At 34.3% G+C, this 26,914-nt stretch overlaps 3 protein-coding genes across 9 annotated transcripts; 1 reads left to right on the forward strand and 2 right to left on the reverse strand.

Moving 5' to 3' along the window:
- Positions 1-1,566: 1,566 nt before the first annotated feature.
- LOC124920347 (formin-like protein 20) lies at positions 1,567-13,519 on the forward strand. 4 transcript variants are annotated; one of them, XM_047460817.1, is made up of 20 exons: positions 1,567-2,090; positions 2,183-2,892; positions 2,964-3,185; positions 3,264-3,486; positions 3,562-3,677; positions 3,798-4,784; positions 4,830-5,803; positions 6,188-6,317; positions 6,692-6,763; positions 8,275-8,373; positions 8,539-8,580; positions 9,428-9,508; positions 9,597-9,647; positions 9,727-9,808; positions 10,719-10,813; positions 11,045-11,116; positions 11,206-11,322; positions 11,942-12,010; positions 12,113-12,179; positions 12,832-13,519. In XM_047460817.1, the coding sequence occupies exons 1-20, from the start codon at positions 2,018-2,020 to the stop codon at positions 12,969-12,971; spliced, it is 4,422 nt and encodes a 1,473-aa protein (XP_047316773.1). In that variant the 5' UTR covers positions 1,567-2,017; the 3' UTR covers positions 12,972-13,519. The 4 variants fall into 4 exon arrangements, with proteins under 4 accessions (XP_047316773.1, XP_047316772.1, XP_047316771.1 ...); XM_047460816.1 differs by having other exon boundaries at positions 3,798-4,634; positions 4,665-5,803; XM_047460818.1 differs by having other exon boundaries at positions 1,568-2,090; positions 3,798-5,463; positions 5,548-5,803.
- A 1,535-nt stretch (positions 13,520-15,054) lies between these two features.
- On the reverse strand, positions 15,055-16,011 carry LOC124912597. The gene has a single exon (XM_047453246.1). It carries the CDS (start codon positions 16,009-16,011, stop codon positions 15,055-15,057), a length of 957 nt encoding a protein of 318 aa, XP_047309202.1.
- A 2,763-nt stretch (positions 16,012-18,774) lies between these two features.
- On the reverse strand, positions 18,775-26,045 carry LOC124920349. Of its 4 annotated transcripts, none has more exons than XM_047460824.1 (5): positions 25,551-26,045; positions 23,949-24,198; positions 20,950-23,800; positions 19,567-20,856; positions 18,775-19,283 (listed from the first exon to the last, which is right to left on the reverse strand). In XM_047460824.1, exons 3-4 carry the CDS (start codon positions 23,751-23,753, stop codon positions 19,635-19,637), a joined length of 4,026 nt encoding a protein of 1,341 aa, XP_047316780.1. In that variant the 5' UTR covers positions 23,754-23,800; positions 23,949-24,198; positions 25,551-26,045; the 3' UTR covers positions 18,775-19,283; positions 19,567-19,634. The 4 variants fall into 4 exon arrangements, with proteins under 4 accessions (XP_047316780.1, XP_047316779.1, XP_047316778.1 ...); XM_047460823.1 differs by having other exon boundaries at positions 18,775-19,053; positions 19,155-19,283; positions 19,567-23,800; positions 25,551-26,044; XM_047460822.1 differs by adding an exon at positions 24,314-24,371 and having other exon boundaries at positions 19,567-23,800; positions 25,551-26,044.
- Positions 26,046-26,914: the final 869 nt, after the last annotated feature.

Genomic DNA, 26,914 nt, shown 5'->3' on the forward strand with positions numbered 1-26,914 from the left:
TTCGAATTCAATTTTTGAAAAAAAAAATAAAGTGAGATTAACGGACAAACTCCAATTCAATATTTAAAATAGAAAGAGAAATATTCATTATTATTTTTTCTTATGACCTGGCAACTTATACCACTATTTAAATTAAAAATTATAGATTCTATAGCTATTAATAATTGTTAGTTGTCTCAACTTGATTGTGAAATTGAAACATTATAAGAGACTAATCTTAATTTAAGAAGTTTGGTATAAAGTTGAGATTATATCACCTAGTTATTATTACTCTTTAACAAACCTTTAATAATAATAATATCATCTACACCTTATACTTTTTCTATAATTTTTCATCATTTTACTTTGCTTAATAGATTGTTGGCAAAGAGGCCCATCACCCCTAACTTCACCTAAAAATTTATTTTTATTTTATTTTTTTAATAAATATTTATAACCAGATAATTAAATTGTTAAAAATATTGTCTGACCATAAATATAAGATAAAAAACATTTATCTTTGTCTTTTCTTATTTTTTTTGTTTGTTGGGTTTCATAGTTTTTCAAAACAAAAAAATTGTTTGATAATTAAAAAAAAGTAAAAATTAATAGTTTTGGGTGATTATTGACCAAAAAAAATAGTCTTACTTTTTTTTTTTCTTTAAATTGAATGATAAAATAATTTTAAATAATTAATATTTTTGATATTCATAAAGAAGATTGATTAAATAGATGAAATGATGTTCAAATTATGACAATTTAGACCCGAAAACAGATCTCAATCTAACATGAAAAAATTAGGTCAATGTCATGTATTCTCAATCTAACATGAAAAAATTAGGTCAATGTCATGTATTTTTTTGGTTTTGGTCAAAATTAGGTCAACCCATTTAACTTGATTAATAAACAAGTCAAAATCGGGTCGACTTAAAATAACCCGCTTACAATTTTTTTTTTTGAGATCTGTGCTTTCTTTTATTACTCACTTATTTTCTTTTATATGATTTTTTTGTAAGCCAATAAATTAATTACATCGGATAAATCGGATTGTGTTCAAGTTGAGTTAGGTAAATCGGGTTCAGATTAATTACAAATAAACAGGTCACGTTAATGTTAACAAATTTTAACCTAATTTACCATTTCAGGTTCAGGTAAATATCACCCTACCCTACCCGTTAACCAACCGGTCCGAACCCGAATTGTCACCCTTAATTGAATGATGATTGAGTTTTAGATAATAAAAAAATTCCTTAATAAACCCCAAAACCTAGAGATCAAACAACACCCTAGAAACAATATCATAAAATCAATCAATCTCAATTAACTATCTTAATATTTTTTAGGGTTCTTGAAGTAAATAACTCAATTAGAAAGTGTTGTATATAATTAATTAAAAGTAAAACAATTAATAGGAGTAATGAAACAATATTAAATTATTAATGATAGTGATAAAAGCAATATAATTAATTAATAAAGAATATTTTAGAAAGAAACAAACTAAACTGAAAAAAGAAATCATATAGAATTGTAATGAAAGAAAAACCAAAAATTGAGTCCTTTTGTCTACAAATGGAGTCTCTTGCCCCATTTGTACTCTCTTCTTCTTCATCCCTGTCTTCCTGCCACGTACAAACAGTCATCTTCATTGATCTAGCCAAACCAGTTGAGAGAGAAGTTATCAACAAGTAGAGAGAGAAAGACGGAGAAAGTAGGTTGAAGGAAGTCCAAGGCAAGCAGCTAGATTCTTCAAATCTCCATTAATGAATGAATTGTTGAAGTAAGTTGATTGATGATGATGATCAATTGTACGTCTCTATCTCTTTATCAAAGTTAAACACTACTACTGTAACTTTACCACACGTCTTCAACTCCATTCCAATTTCCATATCTGGATCCAATTATTGCTCGAATTTGAACTACATTTGCTTTGACCTTACTTGTTTTTGGTCAACATTGGATTGAATTAACGTTGTTTAAGAGATCCGTCGGTTGTTAGTGACAATTTTGATCTGAAACGGGAGAAAAACAGCGCCATTAGATGGCGTTGTTCAGAAGGTTCTTTTATCGTAAGCCACCGGATCGGCTTCTCGAGATCTCTGAGAGAGTTTATGGTATGTTCATTTCAGTTTAGGTTTAGCTTGTAAATAGTTCACTGATTAGATTTAGCTCACATTTACGGTTTTGTTTTTCTTTCTAATTGCAGTTTTTGATTGTTGCTTTTCAACTGATGTATTGGGAGAAAATGAGTATAAAGGATATTTAAATGGAATTGTAGCGCAATTGCAAGATTACTATCCTGATGCTTCATTCATGGTTTTTAACTTTAGAGAAGGAGATAAGAGAAGCCAACTTTCAGATATTCTGTCTCAGTATGATATGACTGTAATGGAATACCCTAGGCAAGTTGAAGGATGTCAGTTGTTACCTTTAGAAATGATTCATCATTTTCTTAGATCAAGTGAAAGTTGGTTGTCATTGGAAGGACAACAGAATGTATTGCTGATGCATTGTGAAAAGGGTGGATGGCCTGTTCTTGCTTTCATGCTTGCGGGTCTTCTTTTATATCGTAAACAGTACACTGGTGAACAGAAGACACTTGATATGGTGTATAAACAAGCTCCCAGAGAGCTTTTACATCTTTTAACACCTTTGAATTCACAACCTTCTCAGATAAGATATCTTCAGTATATCTCTAGACGGAAGTTTGGTTCTGAATGGCCACCTTCAGATACAATACCATTGGCTTTAGATAGTATTAAACTTAGAGTCCTTCCTTTGTTTGATGGCTGGACGGGTCTTCGACCAATTGTTCGTGTTTATGGATTAGACCCTAGTTGTTCCACAGTTAATAGATCTTCTAAGCTCTTGTTTTCATCTTTAAAAACGAAAAAGAGTGCTCGTCTTTATCAGCAGGTACAACTCATGATTTACCATATATTACTTGAAATTAACATATTTTACAAGTGTTTTTTTATTCATTGCAGGAAGAATGTGAGCTTGTAAAGATAGATATCCGTTGTCGCGTTCAAGGGGATGTCGTTCTTGAACTCATACATTTGAGTGATGACTTGATGACGGAGGAAGTGATTTTCAGGATCATGTTCCACACAGCTTTTGTCAGGTCACATGTTTTAATGTTAAATCGTGACGAAATTGATGTTTTGTGGGATGGAAAAGATCAATTCTCGAAAGAATTTAGAGCTGAGGTATTATTATTTTTGTTTCTATTTAGGTCCTATAACAGAAGCTGAAGGAGTTCATTCCAACTTATATTATTGTATCAGGTACTCTTCTCTGATGGTGACGCCATTCCATCTATTACCTCTACAGAAGTAGCTTGCGAGGATGAAAATGACGCCGAAAATGCTTTTGCTGAAGAATTTTTTGAGGTTGAGGAGATCTTTAGCAATACTGTAGATGGTATTGATGGAAAGATGGATGTTGATTCACAAACAAGTTTAGACAATGATGCTCAGGGATCCCACACGTTTGAGGACTGTGCATCAGGTATTGGGCATTCCAGACAAGACTTGAATGAGGATTCTCATACTAATGTGATAAAAATGGTTTTACCTTATGCAGATATCAAGTTGGATGACAGAGTATTAGGAATGGAAATCAAGAAACCTGTTGAAGATGGAAAACTGGATTCTGACATAAATGAAGCAGACAGCGATTCAAGAAGTACAGATACAGAGGTAAATAATGGAGAAATAGAATACGATGATATGGCATTTAATTTTGAAACAAAAATTCCTGTTTCATATGAAAATGGATAAGATTCAGAAAATGCTTATGTCTATGGCTTGGACATGCAGGGTTCATACCAAAATTTGCAAGTTGATACTTCTAGAAGAAAATCCGTTAAGCCTAATCCACCTATATCAAAGAAGCAACCAACTGCAAATGCAAAGCTTGCAGTCGATCCGGTTTCTACAAAACAAAAGTTGAGACAACAGGAAGGTCAAGGTTTTCCAGCAAGACAGGCAAAGGCAAACACATCGAGAAGCTGGATCCCTGCTAACAAAGGCTCATACAACAATTCAATGCATGTGGCATATCCACCAACAGCAAGGTATATTCCACCACCACCACCACCTGTGGTGGCAGTTGTAAAGGACTCTCAGTTGGGTGTTAAACCTAAGGCTTCCATAGTTGCTGCTAAGGTCTCAGGAGTTGTGGCCTCAAACTTTGAGGGTCGACCAAACTATCAAAAAATGAAGACCACATACTCCACACCAGCTCTAGATGCACCAGCAATTCAGCAACCCTCCCCCATTTCAAATCTACAATCAACCTCTTCAGGTCCAGATCAAGTTGATTTCCCTCTTCTCTCTCCTCCTCCACCTCCACCTCCACCTCTGCCATGTTTTAACTCAACTCCTTCCATAATGTCCTTTTCGCCGCCTCCACCCCCTGTTCCACCATCATTGCCCGCTCTTGTACCTAGATTATCACCAGAAATGACTAAAGGTGCCTCTCCTCCTCCACCACCACCTAGGAAGGTTGAACTTTCAGTAGCTAACACTTCGATAGACTTAGTATGTACAAATCCTTCTTCTATGGATTCACGTGCAAGGCCTGGACTTTCCCCTTCCCTAACCCATGTTGCTCATGGTGCTTTGCGTCCAACGTGGCCTCCTTCATCCAGTACACCAACTCCATCTCTACTTCCGCCTCCACCTCCACCTCCACCTCCACCTCCACCCCTCCTTCCTACTTATGGTCATTCATCATCTTCTTTTATTTTGAATCCTAAAACATCACACGTTACTTCTTCACACTTGCCTCCACCTTCACCACCACCACCTCCTCCACTCCCATCACCATCACATGTTGTTTCCTCATATCCACCACCACCCACTCCACCTCCGCCACCCCCACGATCACAATTTGCTCCAGCACCTCCCCCACCACCCCCACCTTCACGTCTGTCACACGGTACTCTTCCACTACCACAATTTCCTTTGCCATCCTCACCATCATATGTTGCTCCACCTCCTCCACCACCGCCTCCTTCACGAGGTGCTCCTCCATCTTTAGGTTATTCCTCACCCCAACAAACACATGGTGCTCCACCACCACCTCCACTGCCTTCTTTACATAGAAATCCACCCCAACCAACCGTATTGCCTTCTTCGCATGGTCCTCCTCCACCCCCACCGCCACCTCCATCGGAACTATGTGGTGGTCCACCACCACCTCCTCTTCCTCCACCTCTTTCAACTAGAGGCCCCCCACCTCCACCTCCTCCAATGCGTGGAGAACAGTCTCATATTTTTGGAGCTCCACCTCCACCCCCACCTCCATTTCATGGAGTTCCACCGCCACCTCTTCCCTCCAATAGAGGGTCGTCTTTACCGCCTCCTCCACCACCACCATTCAGCAATCGAGCACCAGGTCCGCCTCCTCCACCACCACCACTCAGCAATCGAGCACCAGGTCCGCCTCCTCCACCACCACCACTCAGCAATCGAGCACCAGGTCCGCCTCCTCCACCGCCACCACTCAGCAATCGAGCACCAGGTCCGCCTCCTCCACCACCACCTCTCAGCAATCGAGCACCAGGCCCCCCTCCTCCTCCTGGACCTCCAAGGCCTCATGGAACTCCACCACCTCCACCTTTTGGCTTTAAAGGACCAGCAGCTGGAGGTGCACCCACACCCCCTCCACCGATGGGAAGAGGTCGTGGACTTCCACGTCCATTAGCACCATCTGCAGCTGCAAGAAGGTCTAATTTGAAACCACTTCATTGGAGCAAGGTAACTAGGGCATTGCAAGGAAGCCTCTGGGAAGAATTGCAAAGACATGGAGAGACTCAAATGTACATCTGCTTACCTTACAGCCTTTTTTTGTTTAGTATTAAATCAATATATATTTTTTCATTAACATTCAATACTTTGTTTTATCAGTATCTTGTCAAACTTAAGCAACCTCCTCCAGAAATCAATATCTTTCTACTGAATGTTTTAAGCTTGAATTGGACAATAATTGCAAGCCTTCTTTCTTTACATGATTCACAAATGTTTTTGTTCTCAGTAATAGTATATTTAGCTTCAGCGCTTCAAGCTTATTTACAATATATTAGCCATGGGCAATCTCATGCAAAAGCCTATACCTGGCCTTTAATAGTTTTAAGCAGTTGTGTCTCCTCTTTCAATAGTACCCAATATAAATCTCTGATGTCTTTTTATATTTGTAATGATAGTGCTCCAGATTTCGATGTATCAGAACTGGAGACTCTTTTCTCTGCCACCATCCAAAAATCAGAAGGCTTAGGAACTAAATCTGGAAGTCGAAGGAAATCGACTGGCTCAAAAGCTGACAAAGTGCACCTGGTAATTGGGCTAAAAACTTTGCTTCCATCTTAAATTTCATCCAAAACTTATGCATGTTTTCTAACATTTGGAACTTACAGAATTTTATTTAGAAAAAAAGATTTGAGTTCTTCAGATCAATTTGTTGTGTTCAATTAAATGCTTGTTTTTTATTGTTATCTTTGTTCCCATGCTTACTAATTTTCTCAAATGGAGCAGTTGATTTAGTTTCCAATACTAAAATGTAGTTTCCAAGGTTGATTTGGCGTGATTGTTGGTTGTCGAATGACCTTGCATGCAGCTTCCTCAAGAAGAGAATAAAAAGAAATAAACGAATTCTACAATTTTATGTACATTTCTTAATATCAGATATCTTTGAATCTCCTATGTTGTAGGTTGACCTGAGGAGAGCCAACAACACTGAAATTATGCTGACCAAAGTTAAAATGCCACTACCTGATATGATGGTAAACACAACCCTGAACTTCATGGATTCTGTTACAGTTAGACATATTCAATGGTTATTTTTTGAGAAAAAAATCACCATCTTCTCTGTTAGACCAATGATGTGCCTGTTGAAATTGAACTTTTAATGGAAGCTAATCATACTGTATATTGTTTGTTTGTCTTTGTTGAGTTGCATACTTGTCCTCTAAACTGAACCTCCTGTGGGTATTTAAATTTTTATCTAGTAAGTTCTATGACATGAAAGTTGGAAACACAAAATAAAACTTCAGTGAACATAGCTGACTAGAATCTGGTTGAAACATTACCCAATTTGTTTTTAACAGTTAATAATATCCATAATCCACTAAGGTAGCTCAAGTGACAAGAGTTGGTGCCTAAGAAATCAAATGTCACGGGTTCAATTCTCCCACTTAGAACGCCTTCTCCCACTTAGAACATCTTAAGTTGAAGTGAAGGTCGTGACTGTGGGGGTCATGCTAGCTTCATACATTAAAAAAAATACACAGTTACTGATATTCATCTTGTTCACATCAGCCAGCTGAGGTTTAAACTTGATAAATCATTAAGATTCAGTACTAATGTAAAAGCTTATTGTGCATGGTTTTGAGATAGCATGTCAATTACGACTAACAGTTGCAAATCACAATTAATGTTTAGTTTTGATCTGTTCCCACAAATTAATCTTATTGGAGATTCTCTCTAATTCCTGATGATTTCCTTAAGAAGTTAATGGAAAAAGCCATAGTTTTCACTAGAAGTTGCAATACATACTTGAATCTCCTGATGGATTGGGAAGCTTTTTTGTCTTTGTAGAAAATAGTGGGAGTGTACAGATCAAGATGACGCTTTTGTGATTTGAAATTCGTTTGTTTTAGGTGGAATAGGAAATGAACTGAGAAATTCAATTATAGGTCTAACTAATTTTGTTATTCCACTCCAGGTTCGAATCCTTATTCCACTAATTTATTTTTCTTTGAAAATGGTCTGAGGTGAAGATTCGAATCATGAGTTCATGTGCTCTACCACTGAGCTATGAGCCCTTATTCCACTCATTTCCATTCTTTCTTTTTCTCATTTTTTTTTTTGGAATTTGACATAAAATCTATATATGATGTTTGGTAAAATGTTCTAAAATTAGTATTTTTTTTTTTCATTTTTCTCCCATCCATCTCACAATTTACATATATATTTTATTTGTTTCCTTCTTCCTTACCATATTAATATCATTGGTTTTTCACTAGTTTAAAAGACTTTTACTAGGGATTAAAATTACGAACCCTATCAAGAAGGTTAGGAATTGACAATGCTATTTTCACATGTCAAATTTCTATTCTTTCAAAAATATCATAACTAAATAATACAATTAAAATTGTACCTCCCTAAAAAAGTTATAATTCCTACCATTTTTCCCCTAAATAAATGGAGTGTGTAAATTAGGTATAGTCATTTTAACATGTAATTCATTCTAGCTCTTCAGATGAGTAACACTGCTTGTGCATGACCTCACCAGGCTGCAGTTCTAGCAATGGATGATTCAGTTTTAGATGCTGATCAAGTGGAGAATCTAATAAAGTTCTGTCCCACTAAAGAGGAAATGGATCTGCTTAAGGTGATACAGTGAGATATTGCACATTTCTTCTTTGTTGTTAATTGTATCATTATTGGTGGGCTCTTTGAGTAGCTCTATATGCTTGTAATTTGTATCTTCTACTTTTTTTCCTCATTCTTTTGTTCCCCGAGGTTGTACGCTTAATCTTCTTCTAAATGTCTACAGAATTACACAGGTGACATGGAGATCCTTGGAAAATGTGAACAGGTTGGTAAACTAGACCTTGTCTTGACCGTCCCACTAACTTATTCTTGATCTTAATAGATAAGGGAATCTAGTGCCAGGTCAAATAATTTTGTACTCTACGTTTTTCTCATTATTTCTCGTTATATTTTGATGCACTGATATATTGATAAAAAATCATAGCTTCTGCATCTTATTTATACTAGTCCTTAACCTCTGTTCCTTTTAGTACTCCAGTTCTTTAGTAGAAGCTTATATGTTCCGGTTACAATTATCTTTAGTATGAAAAGGTTTTCCAGTAAATGAGATACATAGAACCAATGTAAATCATAGTGTCTCTCCTTGAGGTTTTCTTTGCATATAAAGTGGGTTGAAATTTGTATTATGTAATTTTCAATGAAGAGAGATATTTTACTAAATCATTGAAATATACTGGTACTAAGTGAATTTCCATATTGTTTTCTTTGGTGACTGGATAACGTAAAGGATAAATATATACGGGGAAGTGACCTGGTTTAAAAATGGTTGTTGAGAGTCCATATGATATTCAATTTGTGTACCATGTGGTATTAAAGGAGTATGGGGTGAAACCTACAGAAGGTATATGAGAATGACAAGTGTATTTTCTAAAGCAGTTTTGTTCTTAAAGGCCAACATTTATATCATGTAAAAACCATTTATCCTTTCGCTCCCAAACCGTTTTCCTTCAAACAATTGTTTATTTTCTAAAGCAGTTATGAGCAACTTGATTGTAGAAGGCATTCGTTTTATATTCCTTTCTAGTTGTAAGCTACTAGATTGTGGAAATCTTTTGTCTTGTGGCTGTAGACATATGACTACTATTTTTGATGTTTTGTCTTTTTCCTTTCAGTTTTTTCTTGAGCTAATGAAGGTTCCTCGAGTTGAATCTAAACTCAGAGTTTTTCTTTTCAAAATTCAGTTTAATGCTCAGGTTTGTATTCTACTGAGTCTTTTAGTACTTCACTGAACTTACTGAAATTATCATGCTCCTATAACTGTCCAGTTTTCTATCATTTCAGGTTTCTGATTTTAAGAAGAGCTTAAACTTGGTGAATTCTGCATGTCAGGAGGTAAGGGCTTAATGAAAAAGCCATTATGTTTGGCTTGTTAAGGTTTGTATCATTCTGTGAACTTTGTTCATTGTGTTAGGTTCGGAACTCCCTCAAATTGAAGGAGATCTTGAAGAAAATCCTTTACTTGGGCAATGCATTAAATCAAGGAACTGCAAGGGGTAAGAAATTTACAGTTCCTAACACAATTCTTCTGTGTCATTTATTGCTTGACTTGTATGAGATCACAAGAACTTTGTGTCTTCCAATAAAGATAGTACACAAGTTGTACTATTACTAAAGGTATAAATAACTTAAGAATCAATGTACAATTCACGATTGATTGATAAAGAAACACAATCTTGGTCTTCTCATCCCAAATTCTCCCACTCTCTCATCTGATTTTTTTTGTAAAGGAAAAACAAATTAGATGAGAGAGGTGGGATAATTTGGGATGAGAAGACCAAGATTGTGTTTCTAAACATACAAACTGTGACAGAAGGTTTCAATTCTCTTTCCCAATCTTATTCTGGTTATTGATCTGATCTTAGAGTTTCTCTCCATATACAATACTGTCAAACCTAAAATTTAAGTAGCCGTTAATTACAAGGGTCAGTGAGAGTCCATAATTAACAACAATTAAGCATTTAAAGCACAATTTGAGACTGAAAATCCGAACAATTAGAAATGGCTACTTTAACAGAAATCATTTATTGCTTTGAGGATTTTTTTTAGCAAATTTGTTTTTGAGGCTGTAGGATACACTAGTTGATTGGGAAAATAATCTTCCCATTGATAAACGTCTACTTGTTGGCAAAGAGTCATTTATCTAGTTATACATGTACGTTGTCTTCCTTAGAGTAGTTTGAAGTTTTCAAGTTTCTTCTTGGACTCCATTTGTAAATGTTGGAGACAAGTTGATAAATTCATCTATGAACTTGCCTGTAGTTATCTCAATATATTTTCTAGTTTTACTTGCTGGAAACATCTTGCAATGGTTTTCCTTGTAACTTTGTTTCTGTTTTATTTCATAAGTTAAAAACACCAAACAAGTTGGAGAATTTATTGGATTAATGAAATATTCTCTTTTAGGTTCTGCAATTGGATTCAAATTGGACAGTCTTCTGAAATTGACAGATACACGTGCTTCAAACAATAAGATGACGCTCATGCATTATCTTTGTAAGGTATGCATATTTAATGTGCTTGCCTTTTTTTTAATCATGTGTTTTAACTTATACTGTCCAAAAATAATTAAGAACTAGTTTACTTCAGAATGGTTGACTTTAAACATTTCTTATATTGTATTTAGATATCTTTGTCTATCTTGGCTGAATCCTCTACCTATTTCCTTTTCACTATATTTTTATACTTATGTCAGACATTTAATTTGACCAACTTTGTTCTGTTGCCTTCAGGTCCTTGCCACCAAGTCACCCACTCTGCTGGACTTCCGTGCTGATCTGATAAGCCTGGAAACTGCGTCAAAGGTTTAAATGACATATTGTCCTTCAACCTCAGAAGTATTTGTTTGGAATTTTTTTGTTGTTGTTTAAATTAATATCTTATTCTCTTGCAGGTACAATTCAAATCTTTGGCAGAAGAAATGCAAGCTATTACCAAAGGACTGGACAAGGTGAAGAATGAGTTGTCTGCATCTGGAAATGATGGTCCAGTATCCGAGGTTTTCTGCAAGGTGTGTGGTTGATATTTTGTAGCTAATGTTCACCACTTTTCATGTAATTTTCATATATTTTAACTTTTTAAAGTCTTCCTTGGGCATGCTTAGGGAAATCCAAAGATAATCATGTTTCTTTTATACTTCCTTACCCATGGAAGTCATCACATACAACTTGTGTTATTTAACTAAGACGGTATATGATAACACAACTTACCACTTAGTCTAAATGATGAAGCGCTCATTCGAATTAAGTTGATTTGATAATTGTTATTTAAAAACACTTAAATATTTAGATTCATCTCAAATTAAGCTAAAAAATCTAGCTTAATTTGATAAGCTTTGAATGAATGACTTAACATGGTGATCAAGTAAGAACATCCAAAGACAACATTAACCCTGAAAATTAATCAAATTATATCTTTATAAGGGTAAAATAATTTTTAAGTGCTTTTTCGACATTAGTTCCACATTTTATCAAATCAACTTTCATAATGCTTAAAATTTAGATATTTTCATTTGGTTTATTCAATATTTAATTTTCAGGCACTTAAAGCTTCAATATTCATATTTCCAACACATAATTTTCAGTTTTATAAAATGCAAGATTGTACTAAGCTCATTGATATTTGTTCAGACATTGGAGCAATTTGTTGGTGCTGCTGAGACAGAGGTGTCATCCTTGACTAATTTATACTCGAGCGTGGTAATTAACATTGTTCAGTGTACTTTCATTTGGATATTGCAACCTTTAGAGAGAGTTACAAGATTATAAGGAAAAGATTCATAACTTATCGTTCCTTTGCAGGGTCGTAATGCAGATGCACTTGCCCTTTATTTTGGTGAAGACCCTGCCCGATGCCCATTTGAACAAGGTACTATTATATAGGAAACATGTTTTTCATACTCTACTAAAATAATGAGAAATTTCCGGAAGATCATTTGATGTGGGAGTTTTTTGGGGTTATTTGAAAGTTATTAAATGAAAATCTTGTTTGATGAAAATGTGGGTTTCTCGATTAAATTACTAAAAAATTCCTTTCATATTTAAATTTAAATTTTGACCTTGTTCGGTTTGGGTTATTTACCAAAAAAAACATCATTTCAATACTAAAATACCCTCTATTTTAAATTATTAATTTTTATTTTCTCCTTATATATTAATACCTTTTAAGTCTTTTTATCAAAAATATTCTAAATCTCCTCAAAATCATATGACCAAATAAAGTTATAATTTTAACCCAAATCCGAACAAGCCCAAAATGTATATTCAAATAACCCAACTTATTATAATTCCAATCCAAACAAGGTTATTTAAATAACCCCAGCCCAATCAAGGCCCCGGGGTGTTTTGGTTGATAAATTAATTAACAGGTTTTTTTCAAATAACTCGAGATCAATTATTTATCAAGAATTTTTGCTTATTTTTTGTTTCAAAAAAGAAATTGCATTATCCTGCTAATAATTAACCTTTTAGTTCATTGAGACAATTGAAAGTGGTTGATTTCTCTACTCATTTCCATGCAGTTGTCGCTACCCTATTGAACTTTGTAAGATTGTTCACAAAAGCCCATGAAGAGAACTGCAAACAGGTTGAGTTGGAAAAGAAGAAAGCTCTAAAAGAAGTTGAAATGGAAAAAAACAATTTGAAGAAGAGTGGGAAATAGTCTTGAGTTCACATCATTCACTGAATATCATTTCGAAACTCTCAAGCAAGCAATGGTTGGCGACAAAATGAAAGCCTGAAAAGACCTGTCCGGCTATTGGCTCGTTCAAGTTGATAAACCGATATAGTTCTGATGCCAATTGAAGCAACCCGAGTTTCACACATATATATATATATATATATATATATATATGACCGGGGATGAAGAAACTATATATTTATATATAATCGGAACTCAACCGGTACAGATTTTGTGTATAGAAACTGTCGTCGGAACACCACAACGAGGATTCAAATTCGGTTGAGGATAATCAAAGCAAGCAGAATCATTGTCCCATAAATGTAAGAAGTTAGGTTTATTATAACTTGATTCTTTCCTTTGTATCTTTGTGTATAAAGATTTTTTTGTATAGTTAGTATAGTTAATTTAGAGGCTATTTTAGTCCAAGTTTAGACTGATTTAATGTAGATGCTTAGTTTGGAAAACTTATAATTATTTTATTTATTATTGTTAGTTGTTTTAACTTCTAATGAAGCTCTCATTTTTTTTATTTTATTTTTTTTAAAGGATAAAACCCTTCTCATAATAAATTCATGTATTTGTGAATTCCATAAAGATTAAAAAAATCTAATAGTTTTTTAAATCTATTTTAATTAAAAATTAAAGATTTAAACTTGTAAAATGAAGGATTTATTTGAAATTATGAAAATTTAATTTGAAAAAATATTAGTTATATATTATTATTATTTATATTTATAATTAAATATTTTATACATTAACTATTTTTTTAAAATTATATATTTAATTATAAAATTAATTAATAATAATAATAATAATAAATAAATAATACTATAAATAAAGGTTATATTTACAAAATTAATTAAATCAATTTATTTATTTGAATAAATAATAACTTTTTTTAATTTATAAAAATAATTTTGTTTTTTCAATGTGAAATTATATAAATCGAAAATATTTATAAAATTCGTAAAATTTAATTATCGTAAATTTAAAATCGTAAAATTTATCTAAAATCAGACTTATTAACTCTCTCTCTCTCAAATCACAATATCTTAAGAGTTTTAAAGTCCACTTCAAATTTTAACTGTCTTGAAATGAATTCATAATAAAAATAAATTATCTAGGAAAATAGGAATTTTAGGTTTGATTTTTTTCATATATTGCTCAGTTATGTAATATTGTGGCTATGAAGATGAATGAGTGTTTGGCTGATCACCTAATTCTCATTTATTTTTATTTTTTTTAATTTTTCACCCAAATGGATGGTTAACCTACCACCTTCATACCCAATTTCCACTTCATTATTATTATTACTTAGAAATGAAATAATGTATTTAATTTTATGATAGGTAATTGATTGAGAGAATAAATTTAGAGTGATTAATTGAATAGACCAAATAAATCAAACTAAATTAATTTTTTATATAGTAGTAACCTTTTCTCAAACTTAAATTATACACAAATTTATTCATTATCAATTGTTTTCAATTCTAGTTTTAATTGTGTGAATATGCTGTGAATTTGTTATGTAATTTTATAAGTTTCATTGTATGGTTATTAATTCTTGAATTTACATAATATTACCTACATACTAATTACTTACATTTTTTTCATTGTGTTTTCTTTGGATTGGATTAAAAATATTGATAAATAATATTATGAGGTTATGTTAATTTTTTTTTTTTAAGATAACAAATTCTGATTTAAAAAATAAAATGTTAATTTAAACATTAATATTTTATTTTTGACCAGGTGGCAATTTGAGCATTTCTATCAAATTCGATGTGGAATTTGGGTTTTATCTTATTATTTTTTTTAACTAATTTTTAAAATGACTTTGTATCAATTGATTACCCTCATGCTTCATGAACATCACAAATTCAGTTATTAAAAAAAAAATCTAAATTCTAAATTTTCACATAATCAATCAATAATCATCATCTTTACATGTATGTGGTTTCATGGACTATTAGAAAAGGGTCTTAATGAAAATAAAAAATTGAAAAAAAGAACATTAATAATATATTTTACTACAAATCTAATTAGAATTTTTTTTGAAAACTCAAACATAATACAAATTCAAATACCCACTTGAAATCTCCTCCTCAATCTCATCTTCAATCCGATCATCAACAAAACAAGAATCACTACATCTCTTAAAGAACAAACAAGTAACAAGAAAATCAAGAACAAGAACAATAGAATACAAATAAGTAATCAAAACCCCTTCAAAAACCATACAAATCATCGAAATCATCTCATCATTTCCACCATAATAAACTCTCATCACCCTGTACTGAAACAGAGCTTCAAATCCAGCCATGGCTACCATCAAAGGCAAAGCAATCGACAAACCAATACCCATCTTCCCTCTAATCAAAACACAAGCTTTAAGAATCGAAACATACCCACCAATCTTCTCCATTCCAGATAAAGCAATCGCCAAGTTACAAATAACAACAACATTCGCAAGAACAACAGAGTAAATAACACATCCAAGAACAGAAACCAAGATGGTCGAACCCATAAAATTGAATGCAAAGAAGAAGATGAAATAACAAACGGAGTTAGCAGTGAGGATAATAAAGAAAACCCATAGTTGGGTTTCAACAATTGAACTGTAAATTGACCGGAAGTAAGAGAGAGAAACTTTCCGGCGACTGTGATTTTGACTGATAACATGAATTACAGAGGTTTTACAAATGGCGTTAAAAGAGATGGATAAAGGGATTAGTATGAAAGAAGATGTGATTACTTGAGAGAGTTTAAGATTTAAGAAAGTGAATACAACGGAGGAAGGAGGAAAGGCGGCGGCTTGAAAGAGTAAAGAGAGTCGCCGGAGAACAAGAAGTTGCAGAGGGGAATTGAGAAGAATCGCCGGAGAAAGGAGGACGGCGGCGGCGACGGGGAAGGCTATGAAGGAAGAGAAAGTGGAGAAAAATGGGTAATGTTGAAGAAATGTGAAAATGGATTTTCTTAGTATAATCTTTGTTGATAGATTCTTCTCTGTAAACGCCATTGTTGTCTCTCTCTTCATTCTTCAAGCTTTCTCTCTCTATATCTGGAACATATATAGGCCAACAATGGAAGAAAACTGTCTTTGCTTTGTTTTCACCAATTAATTATAATCTTTGTGATCTCCAATTTTGGCATTTTATAAAAAAAAAAATTGGTTAATTGTAATTATTATTAATAGATAAGTAAGTAAAAAGATTAATTTTTTACTTAAAGAGATTGGTTGTTTTTAAATAAGGAGATATAATGAGAAAAACCCAAAACAAATTAAATTATGGTAATCAATATAAAACACATATAATTTATAGTCATCTAATAAATTTTTATTTAAGACCTTGTTTAATATAAGGTTATTGAAACAATAGATTGATTATTTCAATAATCTTGTTTTTGTATAAATTAAAAAATGAAGTTTTTTCTAATAAAGAAACAACATAATATTTATAAATTTGATGTAATTTAAATCATTTAAGTGATAAAGAGTATGTCTTATCACTTATGGATATGTTAACTTTTTGAAGTTAAAAAAGGAATTTACAAATTTTAGGTCTAGTTTTAAAGAATGGTAAATTTTTTGGATTGAATTGTGTAAAATATTACCTTTTGGTTGAAGGAATATAATTGAAAATAGAAAGTATTTTTTACTCAAAGTTGTTTACTTTTTAGGGGAGCAATGAATAATAATAAGATTGAGGAACCAACTTGTATTTTTTTTCTAGGACCAACTTGGTTAACTTAGAATCTAAGAATAGGAGTAGGGAATTATTTAATTTCTATTTTTTTTAACAATTTTATATTTTTTGAACTCAACTAATCCTATGAGTTATACATTTCATTATGATCATTCATAATTAATTCTTGATGATTTTTATGGTCATTTAACTATGAATTAAATGGGATATGATAAGAATAATATTTATTTGTCACGTCTCAAACACTAAAAGAAAATGCAATATAATAGGATAGAGTCTTAATTCATGTGCACATTAAAATGGTGAGTTGAAGACTTACAATTTAATACTTTAATTAGGTTAGTCATCTTAATTTTTTGTTCATCAATTTAGATTATAAGTAATATATATTAAAATATGAGTCACAGTGGAAAAATAAATAAATATATCATGTAAATAGAGAGAAAGTAATGTTTGGGATGGAGACGAAAATACTCTCAAACATGGTCATGTTTGGGACGGAATACTCCCGAACATGGACGAAATGCAAAAAAATTCTACCGTGACTTATGTTTTGCCAGGTGGGGGTCGATGTGCATCGCTCTCTATCATTATTCTTAAAATATTTTGTTAATAAAATATTTTACAATTAAGTGTCCACTTCAATATATGACATTTTTTTTAAGTAGATGTGGTATGTTTCTAAATCCAAGCATTTTGTAATATGAGACTATTTAATTTGTGTATTTTTGTAACTATTATTATGTTGTACATTACACTAGTTTTTTTTGTTTTTTTATGTATAATTAAGCTAATGTTTATTTTATGATTGCATTTTGTTTATTTTATTGAACTTGAATCAAAATTTTGTTTTATATTTTCAATTTGTGGCATGCTTGATTTATTTTTAAAATTGCTTAAATTTAACTATATATATTTAAGTTACTCTTGAGTCATTTAAAAAAACTCAAGATTGGTTGAAAAAACATTACTTGACATTTATTTGTTATTTAAAGTGTGTACCATAAAAGATTGTAAATTTTTTGAATCTCTTTTGGATTATTGCAATTTGAATAATCTATATTTAATATAATTATTAAATAGAGTAGATATTTGTTGAATCTGAACCATATCCTAAATAAAACAACACAAGAAACACTAGGATTAACTAGCATAATCAACCTCAAATAGAAAGTGAAAGAAACATCTTTTTTTTTATTCATTTAAATAAGAACATTTTTAATAAATTAACTTAAGATATTTAGTTTCTTAGATAAAACAAGTTACCATTTCATTTATTGCATATCTCAACAACAACAAAAATTAGAGTTCTTCTTAAATTTTTTTATTTGGTATTCACATTCTAACACATTTTTAATTTATGAACAATTTTAATTAAATTAAAGGAGTTTGTAACTTTAATGCAACAAATTCCTCAAAACTATTGAGACATAATAAAAATATATTAAAATTCAATTTATTAATAAAATATTCAAAATAAACGAGGATCAAATTATTTATAATTTTAAAAGCGTCTTAATACTCGATTATACTCTATCATGACACTAGTAAACAAATAATAACAAATTCTAAGAATACTGAAATTTTATTTTTTAAGAATTAGAGGCTGTTTAATCTTTGGATTATGCTTTGAAAATCATGCAATATTTTGATTCAATTGACAAAAATTATAATTTTGTATTTAAAGTAAAGATATGTTAATTTGATATTTTATTCTCAATTTCAAGATCATTTATTATTTTTCTATTTTTCAAATTGTATTCATAGTTATAAAAAATTGTAACTTCTTTATTCATATGAAGTTTAAATTACAAAAACAATGACTAGTAAGTAATACAAATGATTTTTGAAGGTTAACGAGACAATCATTAATCATTCTTTCTTTTTCGAGATAATATACGCCTCACAAACAAATATAAAAATGGTAGAAAATTGAAGGTAAACAACATACAATAAGCTTACAAAACACACAAAACCATGTATAAAAAGAGGATTAATCTCAAGACCAACCTAGATTATATGTGTATGTGCAATAAACAAACAAAAACGAGATTGGGAGAAGAAGACGAACAATATGAATTGTAAAAAAAACGGGGGTTTAAATATTTTGCTTCGACAAAGGGGTGCGTGTGTTTTCAAATCAAGATATTTGCTACCGACCCACTCACAAACACACACCACAAGAATTAGATATGCAATTTGTTTTTTTATGTGTTCTTTTCGAGAGTTCGATCCGATGGAAAAATACACTTAGTACAAACATTGACTGACTTGACTTGACGAGATGATTTTTATCAGCTGTTCATGCAAGCAAAACCAACTGCATGCATGCATGATATCCAACAGTTAAATATCTACAAAAAGCACCCAAAATAATCCTCTAATCATATATGATTATGACTAAGAAGAAAGTAAAAGAACAAATATAAAGGATTGCAAGGGCCAAAATGCTCACCGTATGACAACGCCTCTTTATATGGTGGGGGGTCGGAGACTATCAAATAACAAGACTCTTTCTCACTTACCACCCATCTCTCTTCAAATCCGCAATCATCACCCCCCATCAATGTCTACCCAAACCGACCTGTTAACACAAACAAAAAACATATCATCAAAACAGCCTCAAACTTACCAAACAATCAAGGGCTTGTTTTATTTGGAAATAATTTAGGTTATGTACTCAATCTTGTATGGTAAAATAAGGGTACCGAACTATTTTTTTGACAGGTTTTCACCATCTGTTTTAAGTGAAATTGTTTTATCCTTCCAAACTTAAGTGAGTTAATGGTGAAATGAAAGGTCTTTTTATGAAAAGAAACCCAAGATCAAATAAGCTCCAAATATAAACATAATATTCATTTACTCACCAAGGGATGGAAGTCACTTGAGTGGAGGGTAAGGTCAGCCAGACCAATTGCAATCCCAGGCGTTTCTTTCACTGCCATGAGGCTTGTTGCTTGTCCCAGCCACCATCAGGGCCCTTCTTCTTTTGATGCTGCTGCTGCTGGTACATCATCATCCTCACCTGCTCCTCAGCCAGTGATTGAGAGCTAGCAAGAGATAGTTCTCTTCTTATCAATGCAGTTTCGTCTTTTCCTTCTATCTCCAATCCACCAGGACCTGCATTTAGGTCTAGACTCTGTCTTCCCCCCCACTTCCTCTGGTCTACTACACTACTACTCTCTTGAATACTAACAACATAAGGCGGCGGTGGCGGCCTTGGATACTGACATTGACCTAACAACTGAGAATTCACCCGAAAAGCGCCAGAAGAATCCATAAACGCGCCAGATCCACCTGAAAACGAGCCACTCGGTAACGAGAAGCTTGTTCCAAATGGAAAAACTGGGTACTGGAAAGGAGTTGTTGGAAATTGGACCGCAGGAGAAGATGACAACACTTGCCCCCTGTATACGTCGGTACTAATAAAAGGGATCCCACCATTCCCGCCGCCGCCACTAGAAGATGAAGATCCCAGTATCCTTGGAAAAGGCTGCTCCGATGGAATAGCGATAGGCGAATAAGTATTTCCAGGTGGAAACCATGGTGAGAAGTTCCCCACATGGCTGGCTAGAGGCGGTGGTGGCGGTTGCGATTGTATAATGCTCCTACTATTACCACCATACTGGTTTAACAATAACGGTTCTGTATTTGTTTCGTCAACAGCAGGTCCATCGTTTAAATCGAAGTCTCTTCTTACATCACAATTTTGTTTGGCTGCTAAAAAGGAAGAGACAGCTTCTGTTCTGTTACAACCACTTCTGACCAAGTATTGCCCCATCATTTCACTGGCTTCATCCACTTGATTCAAATCAAGATCTAATCCTCCTCCAGAGCTACTACGAGCAGCAGATGCAGAACATGTAACAGCAGTTCGAGACGTCATGTCTTCAATAACTCCTTCATCTGGCACATTCAGATCGAAATCTAGAACAGGCCTACGACTGTTTTTTCCAGTATTAGAATCGGGATTTGGGACAGCAGTACTAGAGCTGAGTGGCATCTCAAGAGCTTTCCTTGGTTCAGCTGGCCGAAATGCACTTGTTGCGGCAGATCCTTTCCATCCAGGCTCTCCCTTACTCTTCATAAGATCATCAGGGTACACAAACGGTCCTTTTGCAGCTGCAGCAACAGTTATGGAAGCAGTAGAAAAGCCACTGGAAACAGGGGAAACAGAAAAAGGAAATGAGTTTACTGAAGGAACAGTAGCTCTACTACTGGCTGTTGTCAAGTTTATTGGCTTTACATACTTTGACTCATCTCCCACAAATCCTTCATTCAAATCAAACTTCAGTCTTATCTCTGACCCTGATGTTCTTACAGCACTTGCAGATGTCTCTGCCAAACTGTGGTTGCTTTCATCTGCTTTCACCTCAGTCTTCTTCAAACACCCCTTTGGTTTCACATGCAACTCCATACCTTGGGCTGATTCATTTTTAACATTTTCTTTATTTTCATCAACCAAATCCAGGTTACCAATCACTTTTGGCACATTACCAAAAGAGGACGAAACAGCTTCAACCACCTGATCATATTTGTGCATCACAGTCTGATTACTGCTACCTTTGTTGTTAGTTTCATCAATCATTCCACCATTTTTCATCATACTGGGCTGCTGTAACATTTCATCATTGTTCCCCTCACGCTTTAGATGCACTCCTTCATTCAATGAGCTTTTGTTCACTTCATTTCTCAATGACAGGTCTGCTGGCAAGGGATCTCCGATTGTTTCTTTCTCAACATTAACACTAGAAACAGTATTGGTTTTATCATCATCTAACGATGAAGATCTTCCCATAGATTTACCATTTTGAACGCCATTAGCCATAATGTTCGTTGCAGCAGAGACTTTCTCCTCAAGATTCTTACTATCATCATTATTCAATAATCTTTGAAGTGGACTGACTGAGACTGAAGTGGTTGTCGCCAAAACGCCCATCAGTTCATCAGGTCTTCCATCATTTCCTGGGCATTGATCCATTGCTTGTGGAGGATCTTCATTTCCCACTCCTCTAGTTGAGGGTTCAAATTTAGGAGAACTGATGTTCCTCATTTTAAGTAAGTTGTCAGATGACTGCATACCTACATGACCCGGAGCATCTCTAGAAGACAAACTATCATCAGGACAAGTAACCAGTTTCTGAGCTTCTGTTGTGGCATCGTCGAAATGATGGGTGCGGTCATCACCAACATTATTATCAACTAAAGATTTCACCTTAGCTTCATCTCCCATGATTAAGTCTTCTTTCAGAGGTACACTTCTGTGAGGAGAATCCTTTGGTGGGACTGCGTCGCACTCGGCCAAAATCTCATCGGCGGCAACACTAGCAAGCAGATTCATTCCAGCATCATCTCCATCTGATGGAGATGCATTTGTTTCAGAATATTTTACACTTTCAATCAAAGCATTCATGGAGTTTAATGATGATTCGTGCATTTTCCCAGCCTTGTGTTCATTCCCTAGTGACGAGGAAGCAACTTTTGGAACTTCCAAAAACTTAGAAGCATCTTCAGCAGGCCTACTTTGATCCTCACGTATGGCTTCTGGTGAACCATCAGCTTCATCAGAAGCAGAGAGCATATCTTTCAAATCATTACTTTGCCAGGATTCAGCATTGACTTCAGAAGCAATAGGTCTATTGCTGTCAATCTTTTCTTTAACATTGGGATCAGAATTATCATGCTGCAAAGGAGAAACTGCCCTACTATTCACTAAAGAAGGATCGTCAACTGAACCCCCACTGACACTTTGAGGGCTTAGGCCTCTATTTGGTATCTTAACAACAATTTTGTGACTGTTCCCATCAATTGCATCTTTCTCCGGAGCTTGACTTTTGTGGAGCCTTGAACTTCTGCTTGTTCCAATTTCCCTGTGGCTTCCGGCTGATCCAGGGACTGTGGGCCCAGCATAGCCATTAACTGACTTTCTATGACGAGAACCACCACCAGATGTCTGACCACCTAGACTCATTGATCCAGCTGTAGAGCTTCTGGCATCTTCCTTTCCCGATGAAACCATAGTCTTTGTATGATCACTTGAACAAGACTGACTGTTATTATGAGACTGGCTTGAACTGCTGCTCCTATCTTCCCTTACAGCATTTGAAGGAATGTCTGAGGGACTCCCAAATGCCAATCTGAACTGACCATCATTTCCTGATGCAGGGGACATGGCTGACTTTGCTGGACCAGTTGGGGAGGTAGATTTAACAGCAAGCTCGCCGTGAACAGGTTTAATAGGAGTTTTTGAAGCAGTAACCATTGTAACTGAGCTCCGAGTAGCAACCATAGAAGACCCTCCAGTCTGTCGAATCCCAGGATGGGAAACTTCAGGAATACGTGATCTAGAAGGCCATGGACCAGCCTGAGGAGAACCAGATTTTGCATCAATAACATTCATTTCGGCCTCAACCCGCTTCTTCCACGTGTCCACTAGACTTCTTGCCTTTTTCTGAATCTCCAAGTTTTTATGTGTGCGTAGATGATTGACCGACTTTCCAATGTTACACATCTGTAAGGCTTGGAGATTCACTGGAAGCTTATCAAGAGCACGGAGCAAGACTACAAGAAAATCCTCTACATGTTTGTCACCATCCTTTGAGTTAACATCACCAATCTTTCCTTTATGAACGTCTTGTAACCATTCATCTAATACGGACAAGCCCTTGAGCTGCACAAATTGACTGAGGCAATCAAACCTGTCTGTAGCCGCCACCACAGCAGCAAGCATAGACCGGCTGTTTAGTTCCAATTTTCTATCAGTTCTATCAGACTGCATGAGTAGCACAAGTTTCTCCACCCCTTCAGTATCTATTAACCCGCCCTTCTCTGTTATCTTTGAAATCTCTGATTTAAGATTGATTTCTGGTCTAACCTGACCTAAATCACCATCTTCTGTCTTCACAGAACGCTCTCTTTTGACTGCCTCTGGTCCATGATCTGATCGCTCCCGTTTCTTACCCTTCCCGTGAGAAGGGAATGAAGTAGGTGTCTGTATGCTATCTGAATTCATCTGTTTAGGGGAACGGCCACCAGGCTGCAACGTTGCATGCATATTTATGATTGTATTATGAGTAACTGATAAACGTTGTCCTACTGAACCTGTGTAAAGGTTAAAATAAACAAGTTAGTATAAGACCAAATCAGGCATAAATCCAGAAAATTAGTAGATGAATCAAAAGAAACCCGAGGTAAAGAAAAACAAATACTAAAATAGGAATGTGATCCAAATGATACAGAGGCCACTCACATCAACAAGACTCTTCCTTAATAGCCACCATAAACGCTTAGTTTTGGTATCATGAACTTAATGGCTGACAAATTGGGATATCCCTGAAGAAAGTTCAATATTCTTGAGAAGGAATGCAACTTCGCGCAGATATAATATCTGTCCAACAGAAATCTCATCCTTGAGAAGAAGTTGAAAGGCTTTGTTAGGCAAAGGTTCCAACAGGATACCCTTGCCAAACTTTACTTCAAGCAAGCAAATTTGCAACTAACTGCAGAAAGAGACCCAAATAATTAATCTGACAGAAATAAAAAGAGAGTTTTGCATGATTTTAAAAGACCAAGTCAAACAAACATTGAAGCAGACATGACATAAAATACCCCCACCAATTTAGCAGCACAGTGAATTTTTTATTAAGATTCTAGAATCTGCTTGGGAAGGAACCTACAGAATATAACCATTGCATAAATAAAGGGATCACACTGAGATTTTGACTATATAGAGAATTATTGATCTACATAAATTTCAAAATGCAGGCAGGTAGACAACAATGTATATGCTGTTATGCTATGATTAAGTTCTATCATCAAGGACACCTGGATAGTAGGGATAAGTACTATTTGGATAAGGAACTGAGAGGATGGGTACAGATCATAGCAATGGATGCTCAAGTGCAAGGAACCTTTGATAAAAAAGACTTGCATCAATGATTGGTATAAAACACCAAGAAGCTCTTAAATTGAACATTTTCCCATAGAACAAAAAAAATCAATGTAATGGACCCAGTAGTTAACCAAAGCTAGTGCGCCATCAGATATTTTACTAATTGCTTTTACTGGGCTTATGCTAAAATTCCATATCTACAACTGACTCTCATTATTCTTAACTTCAAATTCTACTAATTTCCTCAACAGTAGAAATGCATTAACCAACTCCAGTCCTAGAAAAAACAAATACAATCCAATTGCACCCACACACTGTCCCTAAAGCAAGAGCTACCTAGCTTATAATGCAACATCAAGCAAAAGATCACTAACTGTTGCATAATAGTTCAGAAAAGTTTATATACAAACAGTCTATCGATAAAAATCTAAATTTGCTCATCTGTGTGTTCAGAATAAAGCAACCAGAAATTTTACATTAGGTTTAGCATCAATGACCACTAAATCTAACATTGCAGCGCATGCATAAACAGAACCTATGACTACATGGTTGTATAAACCAGCAGCCAGTGATAATGGTGCATACTGAAACCCAGGTATCATAAAACCATAACAAAAAAGTTTGCAAGACATTCAGAAGACAAATAAAATGACCATTCAAGGGACAACAGAAAAGGTATGAACAAGGTCACCACACGATGAATATGATTATCTTTCCTTCCCTAGCTAACAAAGGATGTCAATAGACAGAAACACATAACCAGACATATTTTCCAGTAAATACACATCATTTAGAACACATGCAAAATCATGAAATTAAATCCACAACAACCCAAATACGAAATCAATCTAAATATGAAACTTTTGAACTAACGATGATGAAAAGTTCAACAAAATCTTAAATTTAATAGTGTCCGCACCAGAAATCAAACTGACAAAAAAAAATCCACAAAGTTCATACCTGGCAGAAACAATAACATGTGGGTTCCTCCGCTCAATCAATATTACACCGCATGCGTTCAATCCGTCGACTATTTACACCAAACTCTTCATCCCCCAATACAATTGTCAAGCTAATTTACCAATTACAGCAGTGCGAAACCCTAGATCCCCCTTCAATAGCTGTTTCCAACAAAAAGTCACAGAGTTAGAAACCCTAATTCATGCAGAAGCTGATTCGAACCCTAGAAAGGTCTTCCAATTAGAATCTACAAAACTATCGATCCGATTGAAGCTCATGAAGCGATAAAATTCAGATCCAAGCGAGTCAAGCAAGCAAGTAAAGAGAGAGAGAGAAAAGGAAGCAGGTGCCTTCGCGAACCAAACGAAACCCCACGATCTAGAGAAAGAGAAAGCAGAGAGAGAAAGTGATATATAGAGAGAGAGAGAAAGCGATATATAGAGAGAGAAAGAGAGAAGTTATGATGTCGCGAGGGCTCTTGCTCGCCAGACGGCAAAAGGAAAAGGTGTACTTGGTACTTGGGGCAGGCAAACCGGGGCAGGGAAGGGCAGATCGGGCAGTCAGGGCAGGAGTTTTTGTAGAATTACATGTCTGTGATATTGGTTAGGTCAATGGCGATTTATTATTGGATGAAATATTCGTTGACTGATCTCTATTTGTGGTTTGACTTTTGATTTCTGTGCTCATTTTCATGGATTTCATCGCCCTCCTTTCTTTCTCTCTCTAATGGTTTTGTTACATTTTTTTTAAATTGGTTCTATTAGAAATCTCATATTCAATTTTGTATGATATAATGGTAAATGGATGACGGGGGTATCACTTAATTTACAAATACATATCTCATTCAAGTTTTAATGCAATTTGGGTGAAAATGTTTTGTGGGTAAACATTTAACTAAGGTTAAGAGTTATTGATTTCAAGGACCGAGACTAAATTTGTTGTTGTAAGGACAACGAAAGAGTTAGAAGAACAAGAAATCAAGGGTTTTAGAAGAAAAACGAAACAGAGATGAAAAAAGAATATTGTTAGTACGCCTACCAATCCGATAATTGAAGAAGACGAAGGAAAATTAAAATACAACAGGCTAAACTTTTCACAATCTTATTCATCTTTATAATTAGATTTGGGTGCGTTCAACTTATATATGAGTCAAACCTACCATTTTTTTAGTTAGAACTAGTTATAACGGCTCAAAAAGAGAAAATGAATTTAACAAAATGTGGTTAGTAAATAATATAAATCGAAACAAACAGATAATTACAACCATAACTATCTATCTAGAATTGTAGCAGATTATTAGTTATGAATAGTATTTTGTTCCTAATTACAATTGTAATGTCTAAAATGAGAGAGTATTGAATGTC

Source organism: Impatiens glandulifera, chromosome 1 (assembly GCF_907164915.1).
Source record: "Impatiens glandulifera chromosome 1, dImpGla2.1, whole genome shotgun sequence".
In the NCBI taxonomy this organism is placed as follows: Eukaryota; Viridiplantae; Streptophyta; class Magnoliopsida; order Ericales; family Balsaminaceae; genus Impatiens; species Impatiens glandulifera.

Excerpts from the sequence above, each read along its gene's own strand:
- LOC124912597 (XM_047453246.1), bottom strand. The coding sequence starts at position 16,011 with ATGGCGTTTACAGAGAAGAATCTATCAACAAAGATTATACTAAGAAAA.
- LOC124920347 (XM_047460815.1), top strand. The coding sequence starts at position 2,018 with ATGGCGTTGTTCAGAAGGTTCTTTTATCGTAAGCCACCGGATCGGCTT. Across the intron at positions 9,509-9,596 it reads AAATTCAGTTTAATGCTCAG|GTTTCTGATTTTAAGAAGAG; the intron begins GTTTGTATTCTA and ends CTATCATTTCAG. Across the intron at positions 11,323-11,941 it reads TATCCGAGGTTTTCTGCAAG|ACATTGGAGCAATTTGTTGG; the intron begins GTGTGTGGTTGA and ends ATATTTGTTCAG.
- LOC124920349 (XM_047460823.1), bottom strand. The coding sequence starts at position 23,753 with ATGCATGCAACGTTGCAGCCTGGTGGCCGTTCCCCTAAACAGATGAAT.